Source organism: Onychostruthus taczanowskii, unplaced genomic scaffold (assembly GCF_017590055.1).
Source record: "Onychostruthus taczanowskii isolate IOZ18803 unplaced genomic scaffold, ASM1759005v1 scaffold10, whole genome shotgun sequence".
Taxonomy (NCBI): Eukaryota; Metazoa; Chordata; class Aves; order Passeriformes; family Passeridae; genus Onychostruthus; species Onychostruthus taczanowskii.
In genome coordinates this window covers 7,919,033-7,934,830 of record NW_024496526.1, presented here as the reverse complement: position 1 = coordinate 7,934,830, position 15,798 = coordinate 7,919,033, and the positions used below count along the sequence as shown (strand labels likewise).

The window sequence follows — 15,798 nt, the reverse complement described above, 5'->3', positions numbered from 1 at the left end:
TGGATGAACACATTAATACAGACAGAGCAAGTATAAAACAAAGACAGAGAAGAAATGGAAAAATACTTAATGTAGCCTCAGCCATGTGATACTAGAAGTACATACATAATGATCTACCAGAGCTTGAAGGGTCAGCTAAAAATTGCCTTGTGTGGTCCAAGAGGGACTTAAGAATATTGTAAAACAAAATTGAAAAGGAAGACGGGTATTTCCCATTGTTTTGACCCCAATTGTTCCCTGGTACAAGTGCTGGAAGGTTAATGCTTAAGGCCTTTGGAGCTGGGCTGAAGAATTCCATGAAAATCCATGAAATCACCAGAAGAAACGACTATGAACTGGAAAAAAACAGTAAATATATTAGGTGATGTGTAGTTGATGACTTTCTTTTGCAGGCCAGAATCTCAGCAGCTGTAAACAGATGTGGCTAGACTAATGCTAGTAAAGAGGCTGTGATGTGAAGACAGAACCACTGAAAAGGTACTTCTGTCTTCACATCAATTGAAGTGCTACTCTTCCATTTTTCTGTACTGTAGATACTTGATAGATCAGTGTGAAAACAATTTGGCTTCAAATATTTTAAATTGATCTTAATATCTAGTGAAGCAAAAATGAGAACTAATAACTCCATTCTAATATACTCTCTGGTTTTGGGTAAATCACTTAACCTCTCTGCTGGCTTCTTAATCTAGAATGGAAAGGTATGAGGGCATTGACAAGTTAATAGTAAGAAACAGTTATTTGGTGCAAGTCACTTTCTGTGACAGTGAGCACATTATCAACTACCTGGAGTTAGAGTATTGTAACAATCTCATATTGCTGCTACACAGCTCCCTTTTTCTGAAATTGAAATGTGCTGAGAAAGATATTCCTTGGAGCCTGTGCTCTGAGAAAGCACTAAATCAATATGCTAGAGTAGGGTGAGGAGTCTGGGACGAGAAGGAACTGCTGTTTATCAGAAGGCACTGGAAAAAGACATGACCACAAAGAGCTTTAGAAAAATGCTGTGACATTTTTAAACAGAAATCAGCTCCCCATTGTGCAGGATCCCACAATTCATGGAACATGGCTTTTGCCTACTTAAAGATAGACTTAAAAAGAATTTGAGAAATTATTGCAGAAGTGGAAAGTTTTTTTCAGCACATTCAGCTTGTGGCAAATGTTAATGTCCTTAAATACTGAGTAAGTAGTGCCAGGGAGAAGAGGTCACCGCATCACTGAAAAAATTAATTTGTCTGAACTGATATCCCAAGATGTAAAGGAAAGAGATAAATTCTGACAGCTGCAGCAGATGAGAAACCCAGCTGGAGTGAGGTGGGGCTGCATTAAAAATTAAATGTTTTTAAAGAAGAGTGCCTAAGAATGGGTAAGATTGGTTGGCTAAAAATTGTAATTTGCAAAGTGAGTGCTGTGCAGTCAGAGAAAGCAGAGCTGAAATGAGAATTTGAAACTGAGAGGGGAATGCTGGGAGGAATTTTCCCAAACCACAACCAAGCCTTCTTCACTTCAAGACAGATCATCAATATTTTGCCCACCTGGAGGTTGAAGGGACTTCCTGCTCAGTTGCCAAATTTTGATATGTAGTTCAGAAGGCAAAATTGCTTCTTTCCCAGCGAGCAAATACAGCCATGACTATTACTCATTCCAGCTCATCTTGATTCACTCAGTTACTTCATGGCTTGTAGGCAAAGGATCAAAGAGTCAGGAGATGGAGAGCTGACATATCAGAGCGGGGATAGGAAAGGAGTACTGCAATCAGGAGTTGTTATGATGACTTGGCAAGCGTGCTGACTGTCAACACATTCTGAAGTGACCCTCAAGGAGGATGGCATTTCTCACAAAGCAGAGGAAGAACCTTTGCCTAATTTTTTTTTAGGTGAAAACTGGTGTATGTCTGCCTTTCCCATTTTTTTTGCAGAAGAAAGTCACACATCCTCATCGAGTTTCAAGAGCCCCATTTCAAATCAATAACTCAGCTCTCACCAGCTGAGGATCTGCCTGTAAATCTGAAGGTATCATTAATGCCATAGGAGGCAGGGATATACCAGTATGGTTGTCATGTAATGAGAACAGGACTGGTTCATTTTGCTGAACATTTGGGTAAACCAGGAGTCTCTTTAAGTTGACCTGTATGTTTGTGTGACTATATGTAGGTGCTTATAGTCCTCTCCTGCCGTAACATGAGAATGACTCTTAATGAGGCTTTCTCAAATTACAGCTCCTTATCTTCTACTTCTAAGGATCAAGACAGAATTTGGTATGTTGTCTGCATTTTTGCCTGTATATTGTCAGGAGCTACTATGTCTCAGCACACTTGAAAACTAGATGTCTGAGTACAGATGTACATTATAAGCCCAATCCTTGGCAACCATGCTAGAAGTATTTGGTCCAACAGCCTTGCACTCTTGCATACTCTGAGGTGTAGTAGCATTACTGCCCTTTTTTTTGAGTTTCTGAGCAGTGGGGACCCAGGTGTCAGGATTTTTCATCAGGAATTTTCATTGGCACTCTCACTGTGTTTTTTCAGAGAAACTGTTCTAGTAGGAAATTTTTCTGCATGAGTATCTATCTGCCTGACTAGTCTTATGATTTTAAGTTTGGCTTATCCAGGAGTTTTTTTCATTTCATTATCTTCTGCCATTTGGCTTGCAAAGAGTATGTCTTTAACAGACATATTAAAGAATATGTGTCAAGAACTTTCCACTGCATTGCTAAATGTCCAACATTTCTTCCTGATATCATCATCTGTTAAGTTGACCTTCTTTCTCCACTCTTTCTCACATCTTGCCAGGTCAGAGGCTACCCTGAGCCACAGATCACATGGTACAGGAATGGCCATCCTGTCCCAGAGGGAGACCATTATGTCGTGGACCGCAGCATCCGAGGCGTGTTCAGCTTGGTCATCAAAGGTGTGCAGGAAGGTGATGGTGGCAAATACACCTGTGAGGCTGCCAATGATGGTGGGGTTCGTCAAGTGACCGTGGAACTGACAGTGGAAGGTCAGAAGATTCTTATACTGTTGTTTTGGTGATTATAGTTTTAAGTAAAAGAGCAAGGTGTGCTAAACAGTCTGGTTAAAACACAACACATGCCTTCTCATTGATGCAAGAGTAAGGTTCGTTTACTGCATTTCACAGGTTAAGACATTGTGCAGGGAGCTACAGGTCTACAATTAGATAAAGTGTGAGTTCTGTTTCAGGTGTGAGTGATGATGTGCAGGTAACAAAAGCCTTAGCTTTAAAGACTTTGTTCTAAACTTTGTAATTTTCATGGAAAATTACACTTCATGGAAAATGTCCACTCAGGACAAAAACTGCGAAGCTGCATGCCTGGTTGTAATTGCATGCTCAATGTCAGACAGGAAACAGCCAGGATCAAACCCAGGAATTTTTAAGAGCACATCTGCATATTAGATAGTTGCAAACAGCCAAATTTAAAATTTAAAGAGTGACACAAAGCCAGGGAAGGATTGAAATCAATTGTACTGCTTCTCCTCTTGCAATTTGGTCATATCAGAGACCTGTTGAATGTCAAAACCTGTCAGGTCACAACTTTGTCTTGAAGTCTTGAAGAAAAGGAAAAAAATCTGGAGCAGTCCTGAAACTGTCAGTATTTGGGTGTATTCAGTGTCAAAAACTCATTGTACTCAGAGTACATACTGAAACATGCATAAATCTGACATGATTGCTACTGCCTTCCGTTGTAAAAATTATGTGAAGTATTTATTTTTCCCCTTGTTTTAAGCTGGGACCACTTTATGAATTACAATTTACATGGAGGTGGAGGATTTTTTAAAAGTCGTTTTCATATAGGTTTTTCTGACCTGGTTTTTGCTGCAGTTCAAAACAACTTTGGGGCAGTACCTAAAGACTGAATTTCTCAGAGTTTAAGGAATTATATGTTCTAAAATCCCTTTATCCATCAAGATAGCAAAGCACAGGGGGGTTTTGGGCTTTTTTTTTTTTGTTTTCTGTTCTCAGCAAAGATAACCACGTGGGGCTGCCTGACGCTTGAAAAGCGAGTGACCGAAACATGATGTACTCTTTCCATCTGCATGGCTGTCCTGTCTGACAGTGATGTGGGCTCTCCTTAGGCTCTAGAACGGGTGTTTTTTCACAGCCCCAGAGCTGTGTGCTTGCTGCTGCGGCTCCGGTTTTCCCGGGCCGGGCTCTGTGTGCAGCAGATGGCGCTGGGCTCCCGCGGCATCTCCCTCCTGCCTCGGCAGCGAGGACCAGCTCCTGTGGCATCCGCAGCAAGGGTGCTTCGGGCTGGCACAGGAATGAAAACCCAGCCACGTAAAGACTTCTCACAGTCTGAAAACCTCATGCTATCTTAATCTGAAGTACTGGTGCACTGTAGAAATTCGACAGTGTTTAATTCAGAAAAGTATTTTTTCATGAATAATCTTCAGCATTGTTACAACTAAGGCTGGGCGTTAGACAGCAGCTCTGCTAAAGCTTGGTGTTGAAGTTGGAGAGGTTAACTTTGAATTAAAGATGACATAACCTTAAACTGCAGGTGTTGCATTCCTCTTTTATGTTTCTGACCAGGAGAAATGCATATTTTGCGTAGTCTTTATTATCACTAATTCCAAAAGCAGTGATAATTGACAAGACTTTGATAATTAGTGATAAAAAATTGATAATTAGTGATAAACAAATTGATAATTAGTGAGAAATGCATATTTTGCGTAGTCTTTATTATCACTAATTCCAAAATTAGTGATAATTGACAAGACTTGGATAATTAGTGATAAAAATTGATAATTAGTGATAAACTAATTGATAATTAGTAATAAAGCAATTGACAAAACTTTCGACTTCCTGCCTTTCTGTCCTATGCTTACAGGAAACTCCTTGATGAAATACAGCCTGCCATCCAGTGCCAAAACCTCTGGGTAAGCAGTCTCCTGGCTTGGATATTGTTTAACAGACACTTAAGTATATTTTGGTAGGAAAACAAGTAAAATTACTCTTTCTAAAAGTCACCACTTACCCCAAGCAGAGTAGGTACTGTGAGTGCTGCTGGCTAAGCAGAGTTGTTGAGGCAGTCAGAAGGATGCACAGCTACTGACTGAGGAGTTAATGTGGCTGAAAACAGAACATCCTGCTGATGACTAAATATTGCACCCTCCTCTGCTGTAATTTTGCACCCTCTTCTCTGCTCTCTGATATTCAAGAATCTTTCTCCACAACTTCCAAGAGCTGACAGTCTCTTTTTAAAGCCAGAGCAAATACTGCTTTAAGAGTCATCAGTAAGAAATAAAAGCAGCTGGAATCAGCATTCTCACACACAGAATTTAAATATTTCCAAGCAACACAGTGGGTAAACTGTAGTCCAGAAGAAAGAATTGTTCTGGTTTGAGTAACTTTACTGGGAACAGTTGATGGGTGATCTAAGCTGGCACATAAAAGCCTACTTGTACTTTCTGCACTTCAGTAAGCATTTACAATTATGTGAATGTCACTGTTTTGAAAGCCTCAGGCCTAATTCTTCCAACTGCTGAATTAATTTCTTTATAAATAGTTTGAATTTAAGCAGAATTTTCTCTGACTTGTATCTCTGGCACTGAGTCACTAAATGTAGGCAAAAACACATATTCTGATTATGTTGGTGATTAAAATACTGATAGTTAAAACTGGAGCATTTAATTTCATCATTAATATGAAAATTGTTTATTTTTTTAATTTTAAAATTAACAGATTACAACACTGAAAATGGTAAGTAAAACTGAGTAATCAGGATGCATGATTTTACATGATGAATTCTGTATTGCAAATTACCTAGAGACATACACACAGGATAAATAATCAAAACAAGAAAGGACAGTTCAGGTTGCTGTTGTATACTGTTGGGTTTTGTTGTATACTCAGACTTCACTATCCTAATCCATTGTATTGCATAGAGCTAGAGTCCTCACTTTTTGTGCTCCTGTGTTTTCCCCCTATTCAGTATTAATAATTCTATGCTAAGAGAAGGGAGAAGAATAACAACATTACACATTTTCATTTGTTCCTGTCTAGGAACCAGCCATAAAGCTGCAGGCCAGCTAGTAGTTGATTTTCTTTTCATTTGTTATGTGTATAGATATGTAAATATAGACTCACCACCTAAAGATGGTTATTAAAAGACTTTAGTACGCATTTATGTTCTTTAGTGGTAGTATGAGGGAGATGACATTAAAAGTTATCAGATATTTAATTATATGATAAAGTGATTTTCTTGTTAGCATGTTACAGTCACCCTTCTCTCAATACTTTTTCTGGTCCTCCTGCCCATGTAAATCCTTTCATTATGGTATAATCTCTTGCTTAGAAACCTGGAGCTGCCCATATGGGAGCCACCATGTCTTGGCAGCACCTTGGACTGAGGTGATGCGATCTCTGTTAGTTTCTGACACCTGGTAGAAATGGTGAGGTATTGCACATCTTACTTGCATGTGGTAAAAGGCCATCTGGAAAAGAAGGCCTTAAAAATGGTTCAATTTGCTGAAATTAAATGTTAAAAAAAAAAAAGAAATCACCATCTGCCATCTGCTAATGTGTCTTTGTTGTACCAAGACTTCAGAGCAAAGAGTGAGTGTGTTCCCTTTGACATTAACAGACCTGAAGTTGCACCTTTTTGGTTTTTCCATGCTACAATGCTGTTTGATGTTTTATGTCTTATGGTTGTGTAACTGTTTACAGTTTTGGACTGCAGTCACTGATGCCACTTCAGTTTCATCCCACATGTAATTTCCCAGCTGTAGCAGCATGTAAGTAGAGCTGGGCATTTATACTTAACAGTAATTCACCTGGGACAGGTGTACTTTGGTTTTGTGCCCTCCTCTCGGTTGTGTTGAAAACATTGTAGCAAATCAGTTTACAAATAAAAGTCTTCCCCAGACTGAAAATATCAGGACATATGAGAAATGTTACAAAACCAAGGTGTTGATTCATAAATCAGAAATTACTGTGTCAATTGCACTCAAGAATGAAACAAACTACATGATAAAAACCTGTGAATGGTAAATGAGTGTGCACATGTAAACTCTTAGGAGGCAACTAAAAAACAGAAAATGAGGAAAAGTAAATGCATACAGCGTTTCCTATCTTTTGGTTTTCCCAGCTCTGCTTATGAACAACCAAATGGTCCACAAGATCTGTATGCGAGATGAGGGTGCATAACATAACACTGCCTAGCTGCATGAGGAGTCAAGAGCAGTCATTACCAGCATTTCCATTTCTTCCATGGCCAAGAAAAATATCATGCAACTACAGTCTAGGTTGCCACTAATGATATACCCTTGTTGGCAGACCACAGGTCTAAAATGCTTCCTGACATGTGCTTTAACCACAACAGCTTCCAGCTCTTCTGTAAAACCAGCATGTCAATTGCCTTTGCAGGGCAAGACTTGCTGTTCCATCTGTGGAGCAGAGGCCAAGCATCTGGGGAGAAAGTCCACCCAAGTTTGCTACAAAACCCAACCGAGTTGTGGTGCGTGAAGGCCAAACAGGCAAATTCTCATGTAAAATAACAGGACGACCTCAGCCTCAAGTAACTTGGTTTAAGGTATGATTTCCCCAAAAGTTTATGTTTTCCTTCTCTTTTGAAATTTGGTTACTTGAAAGGATGAAATGCACATTGAAGTCTTAAGTGCCGGTGTCACCTTTGGGCATACACAAGATTTCCAAGCTCACTTTTTTCTTTGTAAGGAGAGAGCTTTCAGGTGAAATTAGGTACTACACTGATTAGTCCGTTTTTACTGAAACTGTCAGTATTTTATGGAATTACAGTTACTTTGATTTGGAAGAGCAAATATATGACTGCTCTCGTGGCATCCTGCTCCCCTCCAGCCTTCAACAGAGTAATGCTTTATGTATGGTGAACTGAAAAAAACACAACTCTTATCAATGCTTCTATTTTCTCCTGATATCTCCAGTTTCTGGGGGGAAATAAATAAAAAAAATCCTCCGAAAATTTCTCAGGGAACAGGAAAATGCTTCTAAGTAATTGTCTGCTTTATTCTTGTTTGTAATATAAGGATGTCAGGATACACCCCCAAACACAGGCAGCCTCTTGCAATGGGAGTGCTCTCTGACATCTTCTTCAGCTGGGGGCTCTATCTGGAGTCTGCCTCTCCTTCCAGATCCTCTGGGACCTGCTGGCTCTCTGGGACTCTGCAGTGCAGCTGCTCCACCACAGCCTGGTTCCTGTCCCACCAGGCTCGCTCAGGTTTTCCAGCCATGCAGCTCCATGCAAAACAGGATTTGTCACTCAGTTATCTTTGTTCAGGGCTGTGTGGTAAATGGGATGTAGGGACTACCAATCCAGCAGTTTGGATCCACACTTTAGTACTTCTCCATACAATTCTTTTGCAGTTTGCTGGAGGCTATGTAAAATATTTTGCTATTGATTGTTACCTTCTATATCATGGAAATGAACTTATATAACTGCTGGACCACATCTGGCTACTGTAGAACCAATAGATGATCATCTTCCTTACAGCATGGAAGTTTTATCAACAAGTAAAATAGCACTTTTCAGAACCAATTATTAAACCTGCTCGTAAATATCTGACTCTGATTATTGTTTTCTTTATAATTTTCTTACTTGCTAAGCTGCAAGGAACAGAAGCTTCTGTATCATCACCAACTACCATTAGGACCTAAAGCACCCAGATAACAATAAGTTGACAGACTTCAAGAATGACACTTTCTGTAAACACTGTGATGTTTCTCAAATGTTTACTTCCCAAGTAAAATAGTGTCCCTTCCTAAACTTAGGATGGGAGAAGCTGTGGTGTCTGATAGCAAAGCATTCATTCTTAATGGCTGATGCTGAAGCAAAAGCAATGATTTACTCACAGATGAAGTATTGGTCAATTGCTTTGTAGAATTTAAAGGCAAGGATTGTTATTGTGATGGTCTAGGTTGTGTAACAGAACTACACACATTTCTTCCTGCCTCAAAGCCATATCTTTGGATTTAACTCCAGTGTAGCTTTTGAGGGATAGAGAACTACTCTCCAGATTGGAAGCTTTTGCTTAAAAGCATTTGACTCCCTGGAGCAAACAGGAACATAAAACTGGTTTGAGCCCATATACAATGAAAAGAATTTTTTCTAGGAATCTGGGTATAATAAACAGAGAAAGGCCAAAACCAAACTGAGATGAGTAGGTGGCAAAATAGAGGAAAAAGGAAGCCTCCTGAAGATGTGAATTACAGAATTTTGGGCACAGTTTATTGTTTTGTTTATACCATATGAGTATTATTCATAGAAGGAATTTGGCTAAAGGATAGGAAAAAAGCAGTTTGACCTAATGTTTTACTAAAAAATTCTTGCTCCTCTTCTCTTGCCAATAGCTACTGTCTCATGGTGCCTTGTAATATTTGCAGGGTGATATTCAGTTACAGCAAAATGAGCGCTTCAACATGTATGAGAGAACAGGCATCCAGTTCTTGGAGGTCCAAAACGTTCAGCTTGCTGATTCAGGAATTTACACGTGTACAGTGGTGAACAGCGCTGGGAAGGCGTCTGTGTCTGCAGAGCTCACTGTTCAAGGTACAGCAGAGAGAGAGTTTGCAGGAGAGAGAAAAGGGGCCACAGACATTCTGATAAAATGTCTCGGGTTGTGTTCTTGATATTTACAAGAAACATTCACTTCTTTCTGTTTTCTTCTTCTCTCTCTCTCTCTCCCTCTGTTCATTAAATGATGCTATGATAGCCTGGAGCATGCTAGAGCTGTAAAAATAGTGTTGGTTCAATGGGAAAAAAGGCAATCCAAGTGCTTTGTAACAGATTTCTTTAAAAACACCTTTTCGCTTTTACTGTGACTTTGGCTTCCATGTTTTGAATATTGATTTGATTTTCAGCAAATGGAACGTGGCACTTGTCATTATAATCAATAATTAATTTTGTATTTGTTGAGTACTAGCACCAGATGCACATTTATACCAACTCACTTATGAGAGGCAAAATTCTATCTATATTTGTAGAACTAGGAAAGTAAAGTAAAAGAGCATAATTCTAAATTATGAGAGAGAAAAAACCCATCTTAATAAGATTAAAATTCAGTCTCCTCAACTCTCAACCCAGCCTATTTCGCTGCTTGTTAAAGAAACAAATATATTTGCATAAGAAGAATGTTCTATTTCATACATGTATTATCATATACAGCTCATCTTGCAGTTTGATGCTTCTTAGGGTGGCTGTTGCATCAGCTTCAAAATCATACAGCCTTCAGCAAGCTCACTAAAAAGGAAATTCATCAGTCAGTGGGTAAGCAGTCGCTGGACCCAATTAAATAATTAAATCCATAGCTGCTGGCTTCAGCTGCAGTCGTGAGCTCAGTGGGTTACATGTGCACCCAGCAGTGAGTTTTTTGTTGCAAGACTTTCAGTTTCACATCAATGCTGTCACTCTGTAAGGAATCAGGAATAAAAATAATAAGTGGATGTACTTTTGGGATGCTCAGAACCACAACTAACCTTTCTACAAATTAAAGCTGTACTTTTTATCTGTAAATTCCAATCTGATGAAGCCATTGTAGAAGAAGCTTCTGCAGTTTGCCTCTTCAACAGAGGTTGTACAAAAAGGCCTGTTTCTTTCAATAATCCTTTTATCCAAACATAAAACTCGATTCCTAATTGCTCTCCCTGGAGTGGTGAGCTTTCTGTTCTGTAATGGCTACATCTGCCTTGCGAGACGATGCGGAACTGGGGTCACAAAGTCAGCTGTGGTATATGTTTGCTTCAGACGCTGACCAATCTCTGAATAATCCATTCTTGCTTGGATTAGTGCAGGTCGGTAAAAAGGGCACTCTTTTGCAATGCTCTTGATTAATTGGATGGTTCCACTTACCTAACCTCAATATATAATACCTAATTCTTATTTTATCAATCAGATCAGGTTGCCAGAGATGCTGTAAGATGTTAGCAGACAATCAAGTGGCTCAGAAGTACTGCATGTTCTTTCAAAAACATGTAATCTCATATATAGATATTTTCTTCCAATAGCTATATTTTTTCCCTGAGTGGAAGGTGAAGAGGGAAAAAGAAATATTCTTTTAATAGACAAGGTTGCATGGTACTGTCTTGTCTGCAGCCAGTAGTTACGAAGCTTCCTTTTCTGCATTTAGCCAGTCTTTTTAGTTTTAATTTCTGTATTTCTGTTACAGTTTGACAGGTTTATTGAACAAGGTCAGTGGGTTTTTTTCCCTCTCTTCTCAACTTTTGTTTATGTGTAAATATATTCTTTTAGTCACTCTGAATGCCATGGCAAGTCCAAGTATTTAGATGTGAATTTTTGCTTGCAAAACACAATGGAAATGAGGATATCATCCATCACATGATTTTGTCTTTTCCCTGAGGCAGAGACTCTGGAAGCGTTTTTATGAAGTGTTTGTTGATTACTTGAAAAATGTGTTATCTTGCAAATTAATTATTACATGTCTTTCTACTGTAGTTTCTAGTCTCACAGCTGACAACAGCATAGGTGCAGCTTTGATTTGACCAGGAGAAAACAAATTCCATCCTGAAATCTTAATTAATGGAGAGATGTGGTTGGTATTTGACCTAGAATGGCATTTTCTCTCCTCACAACAATTTATCTCATGCTGCCCCCAAGAGAAACAAACACTATCAAGGTTTTTGAGAATTCATGGAGGATTACAAATCAGGAGACTGACTGTGGGTCAGTATGTGCTCAGTTTTATCAGTGCAGCTGATGAAGCACCTTGGGAAATCAATATAGCTCTGCCATGTTCCCAGATTTCCTGGTGGTGTTGCAAAGTGAAGAAATGTCATGCATTAGCTTTTGAGTTTTTCATGTTAATCATGATAATTCTTGCTACACAGCAAATGGGTTGGTAAATGTTTACAGGTGAGTCCGGGTTTTGGGAGGTTTTACTCTTGTTGACTTGGTTTTGTGTTTTAGCCAGAGGACTGCTGCTGTTTCACTGTGAGCATGCTCAGGTGTAGCACTGATTGATGGCTTGTCTTTCTCTACTTTTAAAAGCTCTGTGGAATTACCATAAGATTTAACAAGCTGCTTCCCAGCTGGAATCTCTTCCATACATTTCTCCCCCAACACAGAGCTTTGGAGGGTTCCTGAACCTTTAGTTCTGCAGGGTTGTGAGAACATGATACAGCAATGTCTCAAAATGGACCAAGACCTATTTTGTGTTTCAGCTGAGCAGCTTCCTGTTGTCCATATCAATTCCAGGTGTGGTGATACTTAATCTTTACTTCAATGCACTGAAAATTTGAAGAGTGAAGGTTCTTAAGTATACACTTGCTTAAAATCTTCCAATTTTTTGGAACTGTGCACAGTATTGTGTGTATAATTTACCTGTTTCTTCTTTTATGTTTCAGGTCCAGATAAGACTGACACTTACACTCATCCACCTTGGTATGTTTTTTACTGGAGTACTTTCTCTGACTATTTAATTCTAGTGCATTGATTTTGACATTTACTGCATGTGCTTTCTTCACAAAGTGATGCATTTTTTGGGGGTCAGTCTATATTTGGAAGTCAGAAAATGTTTGCTTGGAATAAGATTCTCTATTGCTGCCCAATTCAGCTGTCCTGGTAGACTCATAGGAAATAGCTGATGGAACTGATGGCAACATTGTGAAGTACAGAGTTCTGGTCTGGTTCAGGAAAGCAAAATTTAAAAAAAAAACCAAGCTATGTGAGCAGAAATTCTACATTGTACCAGGGGGTCAAATGTCGTTTTTGGAGTTAATATTGAGTGCACCTTGTCAGTACTGAGCTGGTTATTCTTTCCTGTCATATACTAAACATGCTATGGCCATGGTCTTTTGCTGTTGTCTGAAAACACATACAAAAGTAGGGGTAAAGTAACAAGAAAGAAAAAATTAATATTTATGCCTTTATTGGGATTAAAAAAACTCAATTACTATAATTTTAAAAATCATTTTACAGAATTACTTTTCTTTGTTAATGGGAAATGCAGGAATGAAAAATTCAAGGCTCTCTGTGTAAGACAGTTTGATGAAGGCCAGTTGCTTTGTAGCCATTGGAATGTTTCATCTGTTTTCACATGCCCTGCATAAGATTTCTAAATGGCATGCTCACACCGTCCTAACTGCAAAGTGGAATTGAAAATGCTGTACTATTCTGTTTTTCAGATCTGTGTGATTTTTAGGAACATACTTGAAAGTAAGTTTAGTGTAAATGAAACTGTGCAGCACTGGAAGCAGAACCCCCCATGCATGTGGTTCTCCAGAGTAGTTCTGCATCCTCCATCATTTATTCACACATACACAAAAAAAGATGTTTTGTAAAATGAAAAAGTCTGACTTCCTGAAAAGTAACTGCACATCTCAAACAGTACATTCAACTCCAGCTGAAGAAACTATCCCAGCAAATATCCCAAGTCTCCCTGAGAGAATAAATTAATGGCACCAATTGTAGCAAAACAGAGCTGGGCTGGAAATTACTGCCCTTATTTCAGATATGTTCCAATTCTGCCTTGGAGTAATTCTGTGAAAGTGTGAGACACAGACAGTGTTCTATAGGTAACAGCTTAGGGTGCAGTCACCTTCAATGAAGGAGACTTAGATTAAAGTCCCCAGCTGGTCAGCTACTCTTGTGCTCCCAAAGTACTGAGCAGCAGATCAATCATAATTCTGAAAAACTCTTCCTAATAAATCCATATTGTTACATCCAGTCAAGTTTTTAAGGTGCCGACACCCCTTCTTCCTCCCTGAGTCTTTGGTCTGGTATCCTCTCAGTCCTGTTTTGAAATTACCTGAGTTACAAGACACCATAATTAGAAATAGAAAATGACTTCACAATTTACATTTCCCTTTAGGGAAATATTTTATGTGGCATTTTGAGCTATTTTATACATTACCTCAGTTTATTAAAGCATCAAGTAGTATTACATCATGGTCATTCAGATCTCGTGTAATTGCTTCCCATCTAAAGCAGTGCATGCAAGGTTAATGTCTGACTCATAAAACGTGTTAGAACTTGAGCAGTGGACTTACATCCAGAAATTCCTGAGTTGTCATAGTGTCTGAGCCCTGATTTCATCTTATGAAGCTTTTCACTTCACCTCTTTGACCCATCTTCTTGATCTGTGTGACAGAATCTAAAGGTTAATCAGTTCACCTTGTTGCTGAGGATTTATATATTTATGTTATTACTGATAATAGTAATAATAATAATGAGTCTTTCTACAGTGTCATGTATCTCCAAACTTCTCATTTTCCTCCAGCATGCCACCAAAACCAACCACACTTGCTGTTAAAGCCGTTGAAAATTCAGAATTCAAACAGGCAACCAGCAATGGGATTGCTAAAGAGCTGAAATCCAGCAGCACAGAACTCATGGTTGAAACCAAAGACAGGGTGCCAGTGAAGAAAGAGTCCTTTTACATCACCAGAGAAGCCAAAGAAAGTAAACAAGGACAGCACCAAGAAAACAACACAGAACATAAAGAAGATAAAAAGGGACCTCAGGTCTTGCAGAAAACTTCAAGCACCATCACACTACAATCTGTCAAACTGCAACCAGAACCAATGGCAGAATCCCAGGCCCCTTCCATCAGACATAGTGAAAACAGAAAAAGGGGTGTGCAGCTCCTGATGTCAGCTCAACAAACTCCACCTCCTCCAGGGCACGTCAGTCCCAGGACTAGAGAGGCAGAAAACAGGTCTGGAGCTCAGGGGGCTGTAATGGAGAAGAGGGAGCCCCTGGGAATTCCCCCTCAGTTTGAGGTCCATCCACAGAGCCTGGAAGCATCAGAGGGCCAGGAGATAAAATTCAAAAGCAAAGGTAAAGGGATGAAAATTATTGGAGTAAAAAAGGGGTTCCCTTTCTATGTGTAGAAGTGGAAAACAATTCCTGCTTGTTTGAAAGTTGCTCTCCTCCTAAAGCCTTTTGGAAACAGATGCAGAATCCAGTGCTGTTTCCACAACACTTAGTGAAATTTTCAAACCAACCTATCCCATGTGTCAATCTCCGCTCTCATCTGGGGTTTCCCCAGATGTAACCAATGCTGCTCCTTCTAGGAGGTAGTTTTAGACCCTTTTATATGAGGGTACGAGAGAGAAAATGGACGGTACACTTTCCAGAACTGTAATTAGTGAAACTGCCCTTGAGCCAAAAAAATATCAGAGGAGAAAATACAATCAGTCACTTCATGTCCCTAGTGGCATCTATTTTTATGTCTCATATTTGGTCAGCATGATCTCAGTGCTTCCTAACAGCTGAAATGATAAAGTAAGAATTAAAAGGGAGGTTTAGAATTTGCTTCACAGAATATGAATGGGTTTTAACCTCTTAGAAGAGTAATGAGAGTTGCATTTTGCTGAATCTTGGTAGTAGATTTGGAACTTTTCTCTTTTTTATTTAATTACAGTTTTAGAAAGTAATCTGGAAGCATTTTTCTGTTTTTTTTTAATAAATAATATTTACACTTCAAAGTGTTCATATAAATGAGAAAGAAATTGTTTTTTTGCTTCTCTAGGGGCAAAAAAAAAAAAAAAAATCACACAACACCATGGTAATTTATTTTATTTCTTGATGAGTCTTGCCCCATGAGTACAGAATATAATTTCTATCACAAGTCTAGAGTGTTTGGAGTGTTTGGAAAAGATTCCAAAGATCCTGGCACATTTTGAACAGTTTATTTTTCAGGTATATTACTAAAAACATGAATTGTTTTCTGTCAGAGTAACTCACACACTTCGCAAGCTTTAACTAATTCACAACCCTGTTTGGTAGGGAACTAGAGCCCCTATCACAGATAAACAAGGAGCTCATCCAGTTTTTATTTTAGCCAGTGAA

The 15,798-nt window shown here is 39.0% G+C and overlaps 1 protein-coding gene across 2 annotated transcripts in view; it reads left to right on the top strand.

The window, feature by feature from the left end:
• The window catches only part of MYLK (myosin light chain kinase), a 196,544-nt gene that overhangs the window by 74,516 nt on the left and 106,230 nt on the right, over positions 1 to 15,798 (top strand). For both annotated transcript variants that reach the window (XM_041408484.1, XM_041408494.1), the window contains exons 3-8: positions 2,789 to 2,996; positions 4,846 to 4,894; positions 7,383 to 7,548; positions 9,375 to 9,540; positions 12,351 to 12,387; positions 14,225 to 14,784. In XM_041408484.1, the coding sequence (XP_041264418.1) occupies positions 2,789 to 2,996; positions 4,846 to 4,894; positions 7,383 to 7,548; positions 9,375 to 9,540; positions 12,351 to 12,387; positions 14,225 to 14,784 (1,186 nt within the window). The remainder of the gene's footprint in view (positions 1 to 2,788; positions 2,997 to 4,845; positions 4,895 to 7,382; positions 7,549 to 9,374; positions 9,541 to 12,350; positions 12,388 to 14,224; positions 14,785 to 15,798) is intronic.